Here is a 21,841-nt window from a genome sequence, read left to right as displayed (position 1 = left end):
GCGGGCGCCGCAGCGCCGGAATAGCGCCGAAATTCAGCGCATAGCGCCAGTTTTCAGGCGCTAACAGCTTTCAGCAGCGCCGGCAGCCGTTTGGGCGCAGAAGTAGTGAATTTTTGGCCCGCCCAGCGCGACTTAGCTCCGGCACTAACTTCCGGTGCTAAAGCCGTCGCTGCGCCAAAACCCAATTTCTAGGCCCTCCTCTTTCATAAATGTCTCGTCATTGAACCCACAAAGAAATCAATACATGGTGTCAGAAGTGATTGAAAGAGATGAAGAGGAAAAATCTGAAGTGAAATCAGCTCTCCACATATTAGCAAGCCAAAAGAGAACATCGTTACTTACCATTGGAGAATAGCTAACGAAGTGAAAAAATGGAAGGTTTACACCCACCGGCGAAGCTTCAGTTGACAGGTAATGTGGCTGAAAATTGGAGGAGGTTCAAACAACGTTTGGAGTTGTATTTAGCGGCAATCGGAGCTGACGAGAAAAGTGATAAAATGAAAGCGTCAGTGTTCTTACATGTCGTGGGTGATGAAGCGCTGGAGGTGTATAATAACTTCACATTCGCTGCTGATGGAGACAAAATGAAGTTGGATAAAATAATGGAACAGTTTGAGGCCTACTGCATACCTAAACGTAACGTAATGTTTGAGAGGCACAGATTTTTCACATGTGTACAGAAAATGGGAGAGACTATTGATCAGTATGTGACTGAACTGAGAAACCGAAGCAAAAGATGTGAATTTGGGGGACTGACAGACTTGCTGATAAAAGACAGACTGGTGTGTGGTATTCCAGATAATGGTCTAAGGGAAAGACTGCTAAGAGAGCAAAATCTAGACCTGGGAAAAGCCATAGCACTGTGTAGGGCTACAGAGACTGTGAAGTCGCAGGCAAAGGAGCTGTTCAGTGGCAATAGCTGCAACGTGGATGCAGTGAGAATGAACGGACACAAACCGTTTCATAAAAAGGGCGCCAATGTGAAAAAAGAGGCGTGGCCAGCGAACATAAATGAAAGGGGCAATCGAAAGTCATGTAGTCGATGCGGTACACAGCATCCACCAAAAAAGTGTCCAGCATATGGTAAAACATGCAATAGTTGCAACAAAAACAACCATTATGCCCGTTGCTGTAAGAACCAAGCACAACAAAGCAAGGTCCATGCAGTAGATGAAAGCGAGCTAGAGGAGTTCTATGTGGATGTCGTGTCTGAAAACAAAAAAGAAAAAAGAGACTGGATGTTGACACTAAAAGTGAATGACATACACATTCCATTTAAATTGGATACTGGAGCAGAAGTTAGTGTGATATCAGAGACTGATTTTAAGAAAATTAGACCCAGACCAAAGATACATGGAATAAAAGTGAAAGTGACAGGATACTCAGGTACTGATATACCAGTGAAAGGAAGATGCATTGTCAAAGTGACACACAAGGACAGAGAGCACACGCTAGCATTAATCATGTGCCAAAGGATGTGCAGGCCATACTAGGTTTAAAAGCCTGTGAGAGACTGAACCTGGTAAAGAGAGTCCTCGTTGTGGAAAGCGAAGGAGAGACAGTCTATGATGAACTCATGAAAGAGTACAACAACCTATTTCAGGGTCTAGGCTGCCTTCCAGGAGAACACACGATCAGAGTAGATAAAAGTATGCCAACGGTCATACATCCATGCAGAAAAGTTCCGTTTGCTCTTCAAAAGCAACTGAAGGCAGAGTTGGACAGGATGGAAAGCCTGAACGTGATTCAGAAGATAGATGAGCCAACTGAGTGGGTGAGTTCCCTCGTCGTTGTGGACAAAAAGAATGGAAAGCTCAGAATTTGCCTGGATCCAAGAGATCTAAACAGAGCAATAAAGAGAGAGCACTTCAAGCTTCCTACACGTGAGGAAATCATGTCACAGTTTGCAAATGCAAAGTATTTCAGCAAGTTAGATGCATCATCAGGATTTTGGCAGATGAAACTGGACGAGGCAAGTTCAAGATTGTGCACGTTCAACAGTCCATTTGGCAGATACAGATTCCTAAGGTTACCATTTGGCATTGCCTCAGCTCCTGAAGTGTATCACAAAACTATCCATATGATCTATGAGCACCTGGAGGGAGTTGATACATCAATGGATGACATCATAGTATGGGGAACCACGAGAACTGAGCATGACGAGAGACTGAAAAAAGGGCTGGAAGCAACAAGGAAAACAAACCTGAAGCTGAACAGAGAGAAATGCCAGCTCGGGGTGACAGAACTGACATTCGTGGGAGATATCCTTAGCAGTGAGGGCATCAGACCAGATCCCAGAAAGGTGTCCGCCATTGAGAATATGCCAAAGCCACAATGCAAAAAGGACGTGCAGAGGTTTAATGGAATGATCAACTACATGGGTAAATTCATATCCAACCTCTCAGAAAAGATGGTGCCACTGAGACAACTAACTGAAAAGAACATAGAATGGGAATGGAATCATGAGCATGAGAAGTCATGGAGCGATCTAAAGAAACTGCTCACAGAGGAACCAGTTCTGAGGTTTTATGACCCAGCGAGACCCATCAAGATATCATCAGATGCATCACAGAGTGGGCTCGGTGCCGTTCTTCTGCAAAAATATGACTACTGGCAACCTATTGCATATGCATCGCGCTCAATGACAGATGCGGAGATGCGATATGCTCAAATAGAAAATGAGCTGCTCAGCATCACATACGCCTGTGAAAGATTTCACCAGTTTGTGTCAGGACAAGCAATCAGTGTAGAGACTGAACATAAGCCCTTGATTGCATTGTTCCAAAAGCCACTAAATAGCTGTCCGCTTAGAATACAAAGAATGATGATCAGGCTGCAACGCTATACACTGAATGTTGCGTACACACCGGGTAAGCTGATGTAAACAGCAGACACGTTGTCCAGAGCTGTTGACCCAAGTGAGCTCGCAAACACCAAAATGGATGAAAAAGTGAACGCCTACGTGGACATGATCACAAGTGCACTGCCCATAGCAGATGCAAAAATGGAGCTCATAAAGAATGAGACAAACAAAGATGAAACAATGAGACGACTGAGGAAAAGCATCTTGGATGGATGGCCCAACATGAAGCAAGACTGCTCACCTGACATGGCAGAGTACTGGAACTGCAGGGCGGAACTATCAGTGGTCGAAGACATCATCTACAAAGGAAGTAAAATAGTTATCCCAAAGAGTCTGAGAAAAGAGATGCTAAAAAGGATCCATGGAGGACATCTGGGAATCGAAAAGTGTAAGAAAAGAGCACGAGAGGTGATGTACTGGCCACGAATCAACCAAGATGTGACAAATGAGGTGTCAAACTGCACAATATGCCTGAAATATCGAGCAAGCAATCCGGTAGAACCACTAAAGCCACACCCAGCGCCAGACAGACCTTACCAGAAGGTAGGCGCTGACCTATTCGTATGTCAAGGGAAGGACTATCTTGTAGGCACAGACTATTACTCCCTGTATCCAGAGGTTTGTAGACTGTACACCACCACTGCAGATGCTGTGATAACATGTATGAAAGCCATATTCTCCAGACATGGCGTGGCAAGCGAGGTCTTCACAGACAACGGACCCCAGTTTTACAATGCAAGTTTCCGACACTTTGCCAAAGAGTGGGACTTTGTCCACACAACGTCAAGTCCTCACTTTCCACAGTCCAATGGACTAGTGGAAAAATCGGTCCAGACAGTGAAAAGACTGATGTACAAGGCAAAAGACAGTGGAACTGACTTCTCGCAGAGCATGCTTGTATACCGCACAACGCCGCTCGAGTGTGGTATGTCACCAGCCCAACTCCTTATGGGACGTCTGCTAAGGTCAATCCTACCCATCCCGGAGAACCTCCTGAAAACAAAAGAGGGGGAGAAAGTGAGGAAGTTCAAAGAACAACAGAAAGAAAAGCAAAAGTACTACTATGACAGAGGAATACAAAACCTACCTGAACTCCACACTGGTGACCAAGTAAGGTTCAAAGACAAAACAAACATATGGACTCAGAAGGGAACTGTCCTGAGTGAAGTTCAACCAAGATCATACACCATTCAGACAGATGAGGGTGCTGTTCTGCAAAGAAATCGTCGGGATCTTCTCATGAGACCAGCCACAGCAGGTCAAAAGACTGATACTGTTGAACAACCTGATCACACAGCAGGTCAAAAGACTGATACTGTTGAACAACCTGATCACACAGCTGAGAAATCATCATCTGAGGCAACAACTCAGATTCAAGGACAATCAATCAGAAAATCCTCAAGACGCGTGAAGCCTCCTGAGAGACTCATAGAACAAATTTAAGGACTATTGTTATAGAAGGAAGTAATGTTATCTTATTCTTTCTTCAAGTTCTAGTGTATTTACATATTTCACGTGAACACACAAAACAAGGTTAAAAAACCTTGATAATGATAATGTAAGTTCAAGTGTTACAGTTAAAATGCAGAGTAATACAAAGAAAACATGTTGTTAGATAAAAGTAAAATACTTTTGTTTTAAGAAAGGGAGATGTAATGATATCAGCAAATAGTGATGGTATTTGCCTGTTTGATTATGATGCCTTACTAGCATATTTGCCTGTTTGATTATTTATGCCTTACCAGCAGAGGGCATGTGAGAGAGGCAGAGTTTAGTTTTAGTTTCGTTTTAGATGGATCTCTAAGATGGTGTCTCCTGTAATGCTGTTAACAGAGTTGAACATACTTTAGATTAAAAGACATTCTCTTTCATGAATGTGTCATCATTGAACCCACATACAAATCAATACAGGGAGTACTCCCAGAGATGGCCAATTTTTATCCCTCAACCAACATCACTATGCTCCTGATCTCAGTTATCACATTTCTATTTGTGGGACCTTGATATGCGCAAATTAGCTGCCGCGTTTCAAACATTACAACAGTAACTATGCTTCAAAAGTACTTCATTGGCTGTGAAACACTTTGGGATGTTCTGAGGTTGTAAAGGGCGCTATATAAATGCAAGTTCTTTCAGACTCTGGTTGTAGCAAAACACTCCCGAGCATTCCAGGCCCTTAAGATGGAAGAGGCTCTTAACAGAAATACAAAGAGAAAGTAGTTTTAGCTGAGACTGTTGGCAATGCGCCATACAGGGCAAGGTTATAGTCAAGCTTGTCCAATAGTCACACAGGACTGAGCAGTAGTCAAGCTTGTCCAATAGTCACACAGGACTGAGCAGTAGTCAGGCTTGTCCAATAGTCACACAGGACTGAGCAGTGGTCAAGCTTGTCCCAACAGTCACACAGCACTGGGCAGGAATCAGGGTTGCCCTGCAGTGTTAGCCAAGTCTGAATAATCAAATCACAAGGCAGGTTATTTACTGAAAGGATATTGAAAAAAAAAATTGGGAAAGGGGGCAGGATGGGAGAGAAGTGGTGTAGGGTTACAGTGCTCGTTCATACAGAATGGACATTCCACGTTACCAACTCCGTTTCCCGCCCCCGCCCCGCCCCATCACCAGAGTGGAAGTTACACTTCTGGTTTAATCCAGAAAAAGGGTGTAGAACTGGAATGCATTGGCAAGCACTGCAGTCCTTGTGTAGAATACAAACAAGCAGGCACACGAGAGACAACGGCACCTGCTGAGAATTCCCTGCTTCCCACCCCTAAACAGTCCCACGGCTCTCCTTTCTCAAAATGTCAGCTTGTTAGCACTCTTGCCTCTGATTCAGCCGGTTGTGAGTTTGAGCCCTGCTCCAGAGACTTGGCACATTATCCAGAGACCGGCACTTCAGTACAGTACTGAGGGAGTGCCGTCCTATGGATGAGACGTTACCCTCGCAGATAAAAGATCTCATGACACTATTGGAAAGAAGAGCAGGGATTTTTTAACGGTTTCCTGGCCACTGTTTATCCCTCAAGCAAAAAAAATGTTAATTTGTTTCACTGCAGTTTGTGGGATCTTACTTTGCTCAAACGGCTACAAAGCAACAGTCACGGCGCTTCAAAGTCACTCATTATATTTCAAGCACTTTGCAATGTCGGTGGAAGAAGTATCGAAGGCGGATACAGGCAGTGAGCTGTACCATTGAAGATGGATACGTTTTACTACGCTGAAGGCACTATATAAATGCAAGTTGTTGTTACCTCAGTGCGGGGCATGTAGTCCGGATCAGCCGGTATCCGGGCGATGACCTCACACAGAATGATGCCGTAAGCGAAGATGTCCGTCTGCAATAGGGAGACATGAAAACAGAATAACCAAAGGAAGGTCTTGGGGGCCAGCCCACTTACAGCACGTTGACCTCGGGGCTGCCTTACACACAGCTCCACCTCGACGAGCTATCTGGGGTGATGTTGGAATTTAGTCCCTGTTAGGCCCTTTCCCTACCTTTCTCTGATGTCATCCAACAGTGCCACATTTTTACTCCTTTTTAAAGTGGAAGTGTCCTTAAATCAACTGTCCTTTTAACTTACAACGAATATAAAGCAAACACAACTCAGATTTTTTTTTATCAACATAATGGAACTTTCACCCTGCCAACCATACCCAGACTAAGAGAGGTCAAGACAACTTGCTCCAGGGTATGAAGAGGACCAGACAATTTGCTCCAGGGTATGAAGAGGACCAGACAATCTGCTCCAGGGTATGAAGAGGACCAGACAATCTGCTCCAGGGTATGAAGAGGACCAGACAATCTGCTCCAGGGTATGAAGAGGACCAGACAATTTGCTCCAGGGTATGAAGAGGACCAGACAATTTGCTCCAGGGTATGAAGAGGACCAGACAATCTGCTCCAGGGTATGAAGAGGACCAGACAATTTGCTCCAGGGTATGAAGAGGACCAGACAATCTGCTCCAGGGTATGAAGAGGACCAGACAATCTGCTCCAGGGTATGAAGAGGACCAGACAATCTGCTCCAGGGTATGAAGAGGACCAGACAATCTGCTCCAGGGTATGAAGAGGACCAGACAATCTGCTCCAGGGTATGAAGAGGACCAGACAATCTGCTCCAGGGTATGAAGAGGACCAGACAATCTGCTCCAGGGTATGAAGAGGACCAGACAATCTGCTCCAGGGTATGAAGAGGGCCAGACAATTTGCTCCAGGGTATGAAGAGGACCAGACAATTTGCTCCAGGGTATGAAGAGGACCAGACAATCTGCTCCAGGGTATGAAGAGGACCAGACAATCTGCTCCAGGGTATGAAGAGGACCAGACAATCTGCTCCAGGGTATGAAGCGGGCCAGACAATTTGCTCCAGGGTATGAAGAGGGCCAGACAATCTGCTCCAGGGTATGAAGAGGACCAGACAATCTGCTCCAGGGTATGAAGAGGACCAGACAATCTGCTCCAGGACCCGGAGAAACAGAGACAATCTGCACACAAGCCCATTTAGCAGCAGTGGGATCTGGTAATGATGGGGTTGGGGGGGAGGTTGTGTGGAGCACACACACAAACCCATTGAATGTGTTATAAACAGTCTCTCACTCTCAGTGTCAGTGAGGAAACAGCATCACTGTCTCACTCGCAGTGTCAGTGAGGGGAAACAGCATCACTGTCTCACTCGCAGTGTCGGTGAGGGGATGTGTTATAAACAGTATAGTGAACTTCACTCATGATACGTGAAGTTCTTTGGGACATTTCTGAGAGCTGTGATCAGGCTCTTTAAGTACAAGCTCTATCCTTCTCTTACTCAGTGTGGGATTAGGGAAATGAGTGCTAGTGGGAGAGGGGCTGCGTGTTTTTTTTGGCTGCCTGGTTTTACCTTCTCGTCATACAGCTCTCCTCTCAGGACCTCAGGTGCCATCCAGTATGGCGATCCAACCACTGCCAAGGGCTCCTTCTCCCCATCACCACTATGGACAGAAAACATTGTGTGAGCGTTTAACCTTTTTAGAAACTGGCTAACTTGAGACCAACTTCTATAAACTTTATAAATGGTGAAAGCAGATATCCACCTATGTACAGCACATAACGCTGTGGGTACACAAGGTAGTGTTCATGTACCTTTGGTAGATACTTCACACATTGCACCCACCCCCCAGATACTGAATAGGTGCTGCACCCATATTCTAGATACTTAGATACATAGATACATAGAGATAGGAACAGGAGTAGGCCATTCGGCCCTTCGAGCCTGCTCCGCCATTCAATGAGATCATGGCTGATCTTCGTCTGAGATCATAGCTGATCTTACCAGTTCAGTACCCCGTCCCCGCCTTTTCTCCGTAACCCTTAATCCCCTTAGCCTTCAGAAATATATCCAATTCTCTCTTGAAAATATTTATTGAATTAGCCTTCAATGCCCTCTGTGGCAGGGAATTCCACAGGCTCACCACTCTTTGAGTGAAGAAATTCTTCCTCATCTCTGTTTTAAATGATTTGCCCGCTATTTTTAGACTGTGGCCCCTGGTTCTGTGCTCCCCGGCCATTGGAAACATTCTCTCTGAATTCAGCCTGTCCAGGCCTGCCATAATTTTATATGTTTCGATGAGATCCCCTCTCAATCTTCTAAACTCCAGTGAGTACAAGCCCAAACTATTTAATCTCTCTTCGTAGGTCATTCCCGCCATTCCAGGTATCAGCCTGGTGAATCGCCGTTGCACTCTTTCCATGGCAAGAACATCCTTCCGCAGATGGGGCGACCAAAACTGTACACAATACTCCAGATGCGGTCTCACCAGCACCTTGTACAGCTGTAGTAAGGTATCCCTATTCCTATACTCGAACCCCCTTGATATGAAGGCCAACATACCATTTGCCTTCTTAATCGCCTGTTGCACCTGCATGCTCTCCTTCAGTGACTGGTGCACAAGAACACCCAGGTCCCTCTGCACTTCCCCATCTCCCAATCTATTGCCATTTAGATAATAATCTACCCTCCTGTTTTTACCCCCAAAGTGGATAACCTCGCATTTATCCACATTATAGTGCATCTGCCACGTATCCGCCCATTCCCCCAACCTGTCCAAATCACACTGTAGCCTCCTGACATCCTCATCAGAGCCCACCCCTCCTCCTAGTTTAGTGTCGTCAGCGAATTTGGAAATATTGCATCCAATTCCCTGATCCAGATCATTTATATATATTGTGAACAGCTGGGGTCCCAGGACAGATCCTTGCGGCACCCCGCTGGTCACTGCCTGCCACTCCGAAAACGAGCCGTTTATTCCAACTCTCTGTTTTCTATCCGCCAGCCAGTTCTCTATCCACGTTGATACTTTGCCCCCAATCCCATGAGCCTTAATTTTGCATGATAATCTTTTGTGTGGAACCTTATCGAAGGCTTTCTGGAAGTCAAGGTACACCACATCCACTGGCTCTCCCCCATCTATTCTACCAGTTACCTCCTCAAAAAATTCCAGCAGATTAGTCAAACACGATTTACCCTTTGTAAATCCATGTTGACTCTGTCCGATCCTTTCCCCATTTGTCAAGTGCTCCGCTATTTTATCCTTAATAATGGACTCTAGCATTTTGCCCACAACCGATGTAAGGCTTACTGGTCTATAATTCCCTGCTTTCTCTCTACCCCCCTTTTTAAATATTGGGGTAACATTAGCTACCCTCCAATCCACGGGTACTGTTCCCGAGTCAATGGAGTTCCGGAAGATGATCCTTAGAGCATCTGCTATCTCCAGGGCCACCTCCTTAAGTACCCTAGGATGTAGTTTATCAGGCCCCGGGGATTTGTCGGCCTTCAGTCCCCTCAACTTACCCAACACCATATCCCTAGAGATACTAATTTCTGTCAGCTCCTCCCTCTCATTAGTCCCTATGTTTGCCGCTATTCCTGGGAGGTTATTTGTGTCCTCCTTTGTGAATACAGAACCAAAGTATGAGTTTAATTGGTCTGCCATTTCCTTATTCTCCATTATATATTCTCCCGAATCGGACTGCAAGGGACCGACTTGGGATTTTACCAGTCTTTTCCTCCTGATATACCGATAAAAGCTTTTGCAGTCTGTCTTTATGTTTGCTGCAAGTTTACTTTCGTATTCTATTTTCCCCTTCCTGATTAATCCCTTTGTCCTCTTTTGCTGTATCCTGTACTGCCCCCAATCTTCCGGTCTGGTGCTTTTTTTTGCCAGTTGATATGCCCTTTTTTTTGATTTTATGCTGTCCCTAATTTCCCTCGTTATCCACGGTTGAGTCACCTTTTTAGGTTTATTTTTATGCCAAACCGGTATAAACATGTTCTGGAATTCTTCCATTCTATCTTTGAATGCTTGCCATTGTCTATCCACTGTCAATCCCCCCAGAAACACCACCCAATCAATCTTACCCAATTCCCGTCTCATACCCTCGTAATTCCCTTTATTTAAGTTCTGGACCTTAGTCTCTGATTCAATTTCCTCACTCTCCATCTCGACTGAGAGCTCGATCATATTATGATCGCTCTGACCCAAGGGGCCTCGTACAAGAAGATTGCTGATAAGTCCCTTCTCATTGCACAATACCCAGTCTAAAATGGCCTGATCTCGAGTCGGCTCCTCGACATATTGGTCCAGATAACCGTCCCGAAAACATTCCAGGAATTCCTCCTCCTCAGAATTTTTACTAATTTGGGTAGTCCAATCAATATGTAAATTAAAGTCACCCATGATGACAGCTGTGCTCTTATCGCACGCTTCTCTAATTTCCCTTTTTATGCCTTCCCTCACCTCCATATTACTATTTGGAGGCCTATATATCACACCCACTAACGTTTTCCTCCCCTTGCTATTTCTCATTTCTACCCATACAGATTCCGTTTCATCCGAGTTAATATCCTTCCTTTCCATTGCATTAATCCCCTCCTTTACCAGCAATGCTACCCCACCTCCCCTACCTTTTTGCCGATCCTTCCTAAATATTGTATATCCCTGGATGTTAAGTTCCCAGCCTTGCCCACCCTGCAGCCACGTTTCTGTAATCCCAATCAAATCATACTTGTTTACCTCTATTTCCACAACTGAATAGGCACTGCATCCACACCCCAGATGGTGACACATAGGTTCATGATGATGGGGTATTAGGCGATTGTAATGCTATTGAATGTCATGGGGAGGTTGTTAGATCCTAGTTGGAGATGGTCATTGCTTGCCACGAGTGTAGCACAAATGTTACTTGCTACGTATCAGCCCAAGCCTGGATGTTCTCCAGGTCTTGCTGCATGCGGGTATGGATCTTCATTGTCTGAGAAATCGCCTATGTCCTGAGGACTTTCCTATGTCCTATCTTTGTTTTAATAAAATTTAGGATTAAACTAGTGGAATTCAAGTTTATGCGAACACCCTGTGTGGAGCAGCATCTGCAGCAGCAGAAGTTTCTCACTTTCCAGCCCTACAACCAATGTTCCCGCTCATCTTTTTTGGGTGCGTGGCCCCTTTAAGGGACTGTGCGTCCCATTCACAGTTTCACGCATGCGCGAAATTGAACATTTAAAAAGTCAGTCCTGGGCTACAAACCTCCGAGATCTGTGCGCTCCTTCAGTTCTGGCCTCTTGCGCATCCCCCACCCCCTTCGTCCCACCATTGGCGGCCGCGCCTTCAGCTGCCGAGGTTCTAAGGTCTGAAATTCCCTCCTCAAACCTCTCCACCTCTCCCCCTTTAAGACGCTCCTTAAAACCTATCTCTTTGACCAAACTTTTGGTTTCCTGTCCTAATATCTCCTTATGTGGCTTGTTTTTGTCCGACTACGCTCCTGTGAAGCGCCTTGGAACATTTTACTAATGCAAGTTGTTGTGTCAACAGATGGATGTGTCCCAGAGCCACCCAAAAGGTATCTCTGCTCTGACCCTTTGGGTAGAGCACAGACATAACTCATTTTAATAAGTACATCAATTCACTAAATTAAAGAAAATAATTAATTATTAAAAGAAAACAAGCCTGAGCCTCAGCATTCTATTAGAGTCGGTCCCATGAACTTTACGAGCAAATTCAATCTTAGATTGTGACCTACTCCGGTAGAGGCAGCCTGTTAAGGAGTTGGAGACTGACATTTGAGACCTGCTCTACCCATCTGAGTGGTCGCACTCGCTTGACAGGTTTATGGATGACCCAATCAAACTGGCGACATTTTACAGGCCGGCAGAAGGGGCATACTGTCGTTTAACTGTTGATTTAACAGCTCTGCTCGACAAGTATCTCATTTAACCAAAGGTCAGGGAAAATGAGTTGTAGCACCAAAACGTTTATGGGCTTATTAAACACCAGGCCGTGAAACACCAGGCTCATCTGGCAGAAACTAAACGCAAGAACCAATATGAGCTGACCTCAGGTGGTGGGGACTCAAAACAGGGGCACAAAAAAATCAACTAGACCCAGGAGGTTACATAGAAACATAGAAGATAGGAGCAGGAGTAGGCCATTCGGCCCCTCGAGCCTGTTCCGCCATTCAATGCGATCATGGCCGATCATCCAAATTCAGTACCCTGTCCCTGCTTTCTCCCCATATCCCTTGATCCCTTTAGCCTTAAGAAATATATCCAACTCCTTCTTGAATATATTTAATGAATTGGCCTCTACTGCCTTCTGTGGTAGAGAATTCCACAGGTTCACCACTCTCTGGGTGAAGAAATTCCTCCTCATCTCTGTCCTAAGTGGCTTACCCCTTATCCTTAGACTGTGACCCCTGGTTCTGGACTCCCCAACTATCGGGAACATTCTTCCTGCATCTAGTCTGTCCAGTCCTGTTAGAATTTTATAAGTTTCAATGAGATCCCCTCTCATTCTTCTAAACTCCAGCGAGTACAAGCCCAATCGACCCAATCTCTCCTCATACGTCATTCCTGCCATCCCAGGTATCAGCCTGGTGAATCTTCGCTGCACTCCTTCTATGGCAAGAACTTCCTTCCTCAGATAAGGCGACCAAAACTGCACACAATACTCAAGATGTGGTCTCACCAAGGCCCTGTACAACTGCAGCAAGACATCCTTGTCCCTGTACTCAAAACCTCTCGCTATGAAGGCCAACATACCATTTGCCTTCTTAACCGCCTGCTGCACCTGCATGCTTAGCTGTCCACCTGTCCTCTTTATTCAAATACAATTTTATTATACTTGTGCCACATTTTCAATTATGAATTCCTATGTCCACATTTATAATGGGAAATACCTATGTAAACTCGTCACACTGTAATTATGCCCTCCTGCCATTGGGGGCGCTATAGCACTAGTTCTACTTCAGACAGCTACACAGCCTGTACCGCAAAGGAACTTTCCTGCTTCAACCACCAATACTACTCTGCAACCCAGATTGCTGTCAGTTTTGCTGTTTGACAATAAATAACAACATAAAATCAAAGGATTATATAAAAATAAGGACAAAATGTTAGCCTTTAAAATGGAGACAGAATCATGTCTGCAACCTCAGTCCAATTATCCCGTGCCCTCTAATCCTGCTACACCTGAGGATTATACTTAAGTTTGACTCCCTTGATGCCATGTCATGTTTTATTTTATAAACAATGGGTAGCTCTCACTCCTCTGAATCAGAAGGTAATGGGATCAAGCCCTCTCAGGTGGAAGTAATAGATCCCATGGCACTATTTCAAGCTGGGGAGTTTTCTGGACATTATCACAGTGCTGTTTGTGAGACCTTGCCGTGCGCAGATTGGCTGCTGCGTTTCCTACATTACAACAGAGACTACATTTCAAAAAATTACTTTATTGGCTGTAAGGCAATTTGGGACATCCTGAGGTCATGAAAGATGTTACATAAATGCAAATTTCTTCAAGGGAATGTCCCTTTTATTTGAGAGTGGGGAGAATTTATTGCAAGGGGGATGGAGTATAAAAGTAGGGAGGTCTTGCTACAACTGTACAGGGTATTGGTGAGACCACACCTGGAGTACAGCGTACAGTTTTGGTCTCCTTATTTAAGGAAGGATATACTTGCATTGGACGCAGTTCAGAGAAGGTTCACGAGGTTAATTCCTGAGATGAAGGGGTTGTCTTATGAGGAAAGGTTGAGCAGGTTGGGCCTATACTCACTGGAGTTTAGAAGAATGAGAGGTGATTTTATTGAAACATATAAGATTCTGAGGGGGCTTGACAGGGTAGATGCAGGGAGGATGTTTCCCCTCATGGGGGAATCTAGAACTAGGGGGCATAGTTTCAGAATAAGGGGTCGCCCATTTAAAACGGAGAGGAGGAGGAATTTCCTCTCTGAGGGTCGTGAATCTTTGGAATACTTTACCAAAGAGAGCTGTGGAGGCGGAGTCATTAAATATATTCAAGGCGGAGATAGACAGATTTTTGAAAAACAGGGGAGTCAAGGGTTATGGGGAGTGGGCAGGAAAGTGGAGTTGAGGCCACGGTCAGATCAGCCATGATCTTATTGAATGGCGGAGCAGGCTCGAGGGGCCGAATGGCCTACTCCTGCTCCTATTTCTTATGTTCTTATGAGGTAGGGCTGTGGTGTCAAAGGTAGATTGTATTCCATAGTAGAGAAGACTTTATCTTTCGGACATTCTGTAACCATTTACACCTCCTCTGGACCCATCTTTTGTTTTCATGTTTGTCCCATTATCATGCCCTTTTGCCTTGCACCATTATCTCTTTTGTCATTTAATCACTCCTGCCCTTCACCCTATCACAGACCCTTTTGTTCTTACCCTGCTTCCCATCCCCACTCCCCCTTTTCCCTGGCTCTGTATTTGCTTAAAAGCTATTTATCTCTAACATCTTCCAGTTCTGATGAAAGGTCATCGACCTGAAATGTTAAGAACATAAGAAATAGGAGCAGGAGTCGGCCATTAGGCCCCTCAAGCCTGCTCGCCATTCAATAAGATAATGGCTGATCTTCTACCTCATCTCCACTTTCCTGCCCTATCCCCATATCTCTTGATTCCCTTAATATTCAAAAATCTGTCGATCTCTGTCTTGAATATACTCGAGGACTGAGCCTCCACAGCCCTCTGGGGTAGAGAATTCCAAAGATTCACCTCCCTCTGAGTGAAGAAATTTCTCCTCATCTCAGTCCTAAATGGCCGACCCCTTATTCTGAGACTGTGACCCCTGGTTCTAGACTCCCCAGCCACGGGGAAACATCCTCCCTGCATCTATCTTGTCAAGTCCTGTAACAATTTTGTATGTTTCAATGAGATCACCTCACATTGTTCTAAACTCTAGAGAATATGGGCCTAGTCTACTCAATCTCTCCTCATCGGACAATCCCCCCATCCCAGGAACTAGCTTGGTGAACCTTCATTGCACTCTCTCTATGGCAAGTATATCCTTCCTTAGGTAAGGAGACCAAAACTGTACACAATACTCCAGGGCCTAGAAATTGAGTTGACGCCGCGCCAGGGCTTTAGCGCCGGAAATTTAGCGCCGGCGCTAATTCCCTTGCGCGCGCCAAAAATTCAGTAGCGCCGCGCCCAGACGGCTGCCGGCGCTACTGGTGGGCGTGAGCGCCTCCCAATGGGCGCTGAGTGCCGAATTGCGGCGCTAATCCGGCGCTGCGGCACCCGATGCGGTGCGGCAGGCTGGGGAAGTGCAGGCCTCCTCCTTCAGTTAAGGAGGAGCTGCCTGCACCCGCCCGCTGTCCGTTCAAATATTGAAAAAATGAGCCCGGCACCTCGGACAAGTGCCGGGCTTGCAGGCCAGACGCATCTGTTCCGCGGGGGGGGGGGTGGAGGAGTCCGGGGAGGGAGGTGCGGCCAGGCAGCCGACGGGAAAGCGGCCGGCCGCCGCGCGACCTTAATGCGCCGGCGCAAACTCGGGGAAGACTCGGTTGCCAGAGTCTTAGTTGCGGCTGCCACGGGCGAGGCGGCCGCAACTGAATTTCGGCGCTGGGGCCCGTCGTCATGGCAACCGGGACGCTGCGCACACCGATGACGTCATCGGTGCCGGCGCAGCGCTACCGGTCTACCGCGGCGTAAGGGCCCCAGGCAATTTCGGCGCCGGCGCCAAATGCAGCGCTAGGCCCTCTAGCGCCGCAAAATCGGCGCTAAGGGCACTCAATTTCTAGGCCCAGGTGTGGTCTCACCAGGGCCCTATATAATTGAAGTAAGACGTTTTTACTCTTATATGCAAATCCTCTTGTAATAAAGGCCAACATACCATTTGCTTTCCTAATTGCTTGCTGTACCTGCATGTTAACTTTCAGTGATTCGTGTACAAGGACACCCAGGTCCCTCTGAACACCTACATTTCCCAACCTCTCACCATTTAAAAAATACTCTGCTTTTCTATTTTTCCTACCAAAGTGGATAACTTCACATTTCTCCACATTATATTCCATTTGCCATGTTCTTGCCCACTCACTTAGCTTGTCTATATCCCCTTGAAGCCCCTTTGCATCCTCCTCACAACTTACATTCCCACCCAGCTTTGTATCATCAGCAAACTTCATCACCAGATGCTGCCTGACCTGCTGAGTGTTTTGGCATGTCTGTTTTTAATTTACAACAACAACAACTTGTATGTATATAGCACCTTTAAAGTAGTAAAACATCCCAAGTCGCTTCACAGGAGCGTTATCAAACAAAATTTGACACTGAGCCACATACGGAGATAATAGGGCAGATGACCAAAAGCTTGGTCAAAGAGGTAGGTTTTAAGGAGCGTCTTAAAGGAAGAAAGACAGGTAGAGAAGCAGAGAGGTATAAGGAGGAAATTCCAGAGCTTATGGCCTTAGCAACAGAAGGCACGGGCACCAATGGTGGTGCGATTAAAATTGGGGATGGGCAAGAGGCCAGAATTAGAGGAGCGCAGATATCTTGGAGGGTTGTGGGGCTGAAGGAGATTACAGAGATAGAGAGGGGCGAAGCCATAGAGTGATTTGATGAGAATTTTAAAATCGCGGTGTTGCTTAACCAGGAGCCAATGTAGGTCAGCGAGCACAGGGGTGATGGACGAATGGGACCTGGTGTGAGTTCGGACACGGGCAGCCGGGTTTTGGATGCCCTCAAGTTTACGATTTAGTGATGACATGCGCTATGATGCCTCTTTCAGTGAATGCTGCCCGAGATTCCTTTGCTCCACCTCCTCCATGATGTGTGCCCATTGGTAATGCCGTACCTGCTGCTGAGGAGCCCTGACTGTGGTTAGGGTGAAGTGTGGGGTCTGAAAATCTGCCAGCGGTATGACGCCTGGTGAGAAGTAGTCAGAAGGAAGTGCAGGTGTCCGTAGGCAGAATGGCAAAGCAGTCAGAAGTAAGTGCAGGTGTCCGTAGGCAGAATGGCAACACAAAAAAAAAAGCTTTAAAAAGCACTTTGCAGCAGCAGAAATCTGTATTCAAAGGTCTCCAGACTCTCCCGTGTCAGGAACCCATCACTTCCGGCTGGCATCAGCTGATCCTGGCAGCGGCCTGCATTCTTTTACTGTGGGGCTCCACATCCAGCTAAGTATGGGGGGGCTTCCTGCCGATTAGCGCTACATCGCGCTGTGCGAGTTAAGCACGTGGCGAGAGAAGCACTGGGGCGTTCGAAAATCGGAGAGCGGAGAGGCGGCGGACCTGCGAGGGAGCACCAGAGGCGGCGGCGGTACATAAGGAGCAGCCCCGAGGCAGCGAGCAGCGAGGCCCAGAGCCCCGAGAGAGCGGAGAGGCGGCGGACCTTCGAGGGAGCACCAGAGGCGGTGGCGGTACATAAGGAGCAGCCCCGAGGCAGTGAGCAGCGAGGCCCAGAGCCCCGAGAGGTGGCGGACCTGCGAGGGAGCACCAGAGGCGGCTTTCCAATCCAGGTTCCGGGAGAGGGAAGCAAAAAGTAATCGAAGTGTGACGTCACCAAGAAGCAGGTAAGTGATTGGTTGGTATTTTCTTTCTAAATTTTTCTAAACTTAAATTTTGTGGTTTCTAAGGTCTCTGTTGTGTAGTGGGGACTACTATTAAGCAAGGGCCTTTGAGTATATCATTTAATTGAAGTGAAATTGGTGGGATTCATTTAATTTTAATTAATTAATTAAAGGGCAAGTCATGGCAGGACAGCCCAGCCCCGTAGTATGCTCCTCTTGCTCTATGTGGGAAATCAGGGACGCAGGACGACCATGTGTGCGGGAAGTGTGTCCAGCTGCAGCTACTGACAGACCGCATTGCGGCACTGGAGCTGCGGATGGATTCATTTTGGAGCATTCGTGATGCTGAGGACGTCGTGAATATCACATTTAGCGAGTTGGTCACACCGCAGGTAAAGGGTGTACAGGCAGGAAGGGAATGGGTGACCAGCAGGCAGAGTAAGAGGCGCAGGCAGGTAGTGCAAGAATCCCCTGTGGCCATCCCCCTCTCAAACAGATATACCACTTTGAATACTGTTGGGGGGGATGACTCATCAGGGGAAGGCAGCAGCAGCCAACTTCCTGGCACCATGGGTGGCTCTGCTGCACAGGCTGGGAGGAAAAAGAGTGGAAGAGCTATAGTGATAGGGGACTCAATTGTAAGGGGAATAGATAGGCGTTTTTGCGGCCGCAATCGAGACTCCAGGATGGTGTGTTGCCTCCCTGGTGCAAGGGTCAAGGACGTCTCGGAGCGGCTGCAGAACATTTTGGAGGGGGAGGGCGAACAGCCAGTTATCGTGGTGCACATAGGCACCAATGATATAGGTAAAAAATGGGATGAGGTCCTAAAAGCAGAATATAGGGAGTTAGGAGGTAAATTAAAAAATAGGACCTCAAAGGTAGTAATCTCAGGATTGCTACCAGTGCCACGTGCTAGTCAGAGTAGAAATAGGAGGATATTTCAAATGAATACGTGGCTAGAGGAATGGTGCAAGGGGGAGGGATTCAAATTCCATGGACATTGGAACCGGTTCTGGGAGAGGTGGGACCAGTACAAACGGGATGGTTTGCACCTGGGCAGGGCCGGGACCGATGTCCCAGGAGGAGTGTTTGCTAGTGCTGTTGGGGAGGGTTTAAACTAAAGTGGCAGGGGGTTGGGAACCTGAGCAGGGAGACAGAGGAAAGGGAAACAAGGAAAAAAACAAAAGACAGGAAGGAGAAAAACAAAATTAGAAGGCAAAGAACTCAACGGTTTAAATCAAACATGGCCACAGTAAATAATAATTCTAATAGGTCTAAGAGTGTTAAAAAAAACAAGCCTGAAGGCTTTGTGTCTTAATGCGCGGAGCATTCGTAATAAGGTGGATGAATTAGCTGCGCAAATATGATTTGATTGGGATTACAGAAACATGGCTTCAGGGTGGCCAAGGCTGGGAACTCAACATCCAGGGGTATTCAATATTTAGGAAGGATAGGCAAAAAAGAAAGAGAGGTGGGGTAGCATTGCTGGTTAAAGAGGGGATTAACACAATTGAAAGGAAGGATATTAACTCTGATGATGCGGAATCTGTATGGGTAGAACTGAGAAATATCAAGGGGCAGAAAACGTTAGTGGGAGTGGTATATAGACCTCCAAACAGTAATACGGAGGTTGGGAATGGCATTAAAAGGGAAATTAGAGAAGCATGCAGTAAGGGCACAGCAGTCATCATGGGTGACTTTAATTTACATATAGATTGGGCTAACCAAATTAGTAAAAATACTGTGGAGGAGGAATTCCTAGAATGTTTACGGGATGGTTTTCTGGAACAATATGTCGAGGAACCAACCAGAGATCAGGCCATCTTAGACTGGGTATTATGTAATGAGAGAGGATTAATTAACAATCTTGTTGTACGAGGCCCCTTGGGTCAGAGCGATCATAATATGATAGAATTCTTCATTAGGATGGAGAATGAAGTAGTTGACTCGGAGACTAGGGTCCTGAATTTAAATAAAGGAAACTACGATGGTATGAGGCACGAATTGGGTAGGATTGATTGGGGAATGTCACTCAAAGGGTTGACGGTGGATAGGCAATGGCAAACATTCAAAGACCGCATGGATGAACTACAGAAGTTGTTCATCCCAGTTTGGGATAAGAATAAAACAAAAAGGGTGACTCAACCGTGGCTAACAAGGGAAATTAGGGATAGCATAAGATCCAAGGAGAGGGCATATAAATTGGCCAGAAAAAGCGGTAACCCTGAGGATTGGGAGCAGTTTAGGATTCAACAAAGGAGGACAAAGGGGTTAATTAAGAAGGGGAAAATAGAATATGAAAGTAAGCTTGCAGGGAACATAAAAACTGACTGTAAGAGCTTTTATAGATATGTGAAGAGAAAAAGATTAGTGAAATCAAGTGTAGGTCCCTTGCAGTCAGAAGCAGGGGAAGTTATAATGGGGAACAAAGAAATGGATGACCAATTAAATGCATATTTTGGTTCTATCTTCATAAAGGAGGACACAAATAACCTCCCAGAGATGTTGGAGAACATAGGGTCTGATGAGAGGGAGGAATTGAAAGAAATCAGTATTTGTAGGGAAATGGTGTTAGGGAAATTGACGGGATTGAAGGCCGATAAATCCCCAGGGCCTGATAATCTACATCCTAGGGTACTTAAGGAGGTGGCCCTAGGAATAGTAGATGCATTGCTGGTCATCTTCCAACATTCGATGGAATCTGGAACTGTACCCATGGATTGGAGGGTAGCTAATGTTACCCCACTATTCAAAAAGGGTGGTAGAGAGAAAGCGGGGAATTACAGACCGGTAAGCCTGACATCGGTAGTGGGGAAAATGCTAGAGTCCATTATAAAGGATGTAATAGCTGAGCACTTGGAAAACAGTGACAGAATCGGACAAAGTCAACATGGATTTACAAAAGGTAAATCGTGCTTGACTAATCTACTGGAATTTTTTGAGGATGTAACTGGGAAAATAAGAACATAAGAAATAGGAGCAGGAGTAGGCCAATTGGCCCCTCGAGCCTGCTCCGCCATTCAATAAGATCATGGCTGATCTGATCCTAACCGCCAATCCACTATCACAGAACCATCTCCTGAATCACAGAATCACAGAAACCCCACAGTGCAAATAGAGGCCATTTTGGCCCATCGAGCCTGCACCGACACATATCCCACCCGATCCCCGTAACCCCTATACCAACACATATCCCACCCTATCCTCGTAACCCCACGTATTTAATCCCCCTAACACTAAGGGTCAATTTATCATGGCCAATCAACCTAACCCGCACATCTTTGAACTGTGGGAGGAAACCGGAGCACCCGGAGGAAACCCACGCAAAGACGGGGAGAATGTGCAAACTCCACACAGACAGTCACCCAAGGCTGGATTCGAACCCGGGTCCCTGGCGCTGTGAGGCAACAGTGCTAACCACGAAATAGGAGCAGGATCAGGCTACACGGCCCCTGGGCCCGCTCCGCTACCCACAGGGCCATGACCATTCCGAACCTAGACTCATGTCCAAATTCCTGCCCACTCCCCGTAACCCTTAATTCCCTTTACTTCTAGGAAACTGTCTATTTCTGTTTTAAATTTATGTAATGATGTAGCTTAGCTTCTACAGCTTTTTGGGGCAGCATATTCCATGGACCTACCACCCTCTGAGCGAAGTAGTTCCTCCTCATCTCAGTTTTGAAAGAGCAGCCCCTTATTCTAAGACTATGCCCCCTAGTTCTAGTTTCACCCATCATCGGGAACATCTTCCCCGCATCCACCCGATCCAACCCCTTCACAATCTTATATGTTTCAATAAGATCGCCTCTCATTCTTCTGAACTCCAATGAGTAGAGTCCCAATCTACTCAACCTCTCCTCATATGTCCATCCCCTCATCCCCGGGATTAACCGAGTGAACCTTCTTTGTACTGACTCGAGAGCAAGTATGTCCTTTCTTAAGTATGGACACCAAAACTGTACGCAGTATTCCAGGTGCGGTCTCACCAATACCTTGTACAACTGAAGCAATACCTCCCTATTTTTATATTCTATCCCCCTAGCAATGAAAGCCAACATTCCATTGTCCTTCTTAATCACTTGCTGCACCTGCATACTAACCTTTTGAGTTTCGTGCACCAGGACCCCCAGATCCCTTTGTACTTCAGTA

General features: G+C 46.3%; 2 protein-coding genes across 5 annotated transcripts in view; both read right to left on the bottom strand.

Moving 5' to 3' along the window:
* Positions 1–21,841, bottom strand: part of hmgcs1 (3-hydroxy-3-methylglutaryl-CoA synthase 1 (soluble)) — a 379,408-nt gene that overhangs the window by 151,246 nt on the left and 206,321 nt on the right. The gene's annotated exons all lie outside the window — the stretch shown is intronic.
* LOC147123946 (dual specificity testis-specific protein kinase 1-like) overlaps positions 1–21,841 on the bottom strand; it is a 146,586-nt gene that overhangs the window by 34,133 nt on the left and 90,612 nt on the right. Inside the window, exons 5-6 of the mRNA XM_086011310.1 lie at positions 7,735–7,825; positions 6,112–6,195 (exon numbers count right to left, since the gene is read on the bottom strand). Of these exons, the coding sequence (XP_085867436.1) occupies positions 6,112–6,195; positions 7,735–7,825 (175 nt within the window). The remainder of the gene's footprint in view (positions 1–6,111; positions 6,196–7,734; positions 7,826–21,841) is intronic.

This window comes from Somniosus microcephalus, chromosome 1 (genome assembly GCF_052327205.1).
Source record: "Somniosus microcephalus isolate GS21.2 chromosome 1, FLI_Smic_1.0, whole genome shotgun sequence".
Classification (NCBI taxonomy): Eukaryota; Metazoa; Chordata; class Chondrichthyes; order Squaliformes; family Somniosidae; genus Somniosus; species Somniosus microcephalus.
The sequence above is the reverse complement of the archived record's forward strand: the minus strand, read 5'-3'. Positions and strand labels throughout refer to the sequence as shown.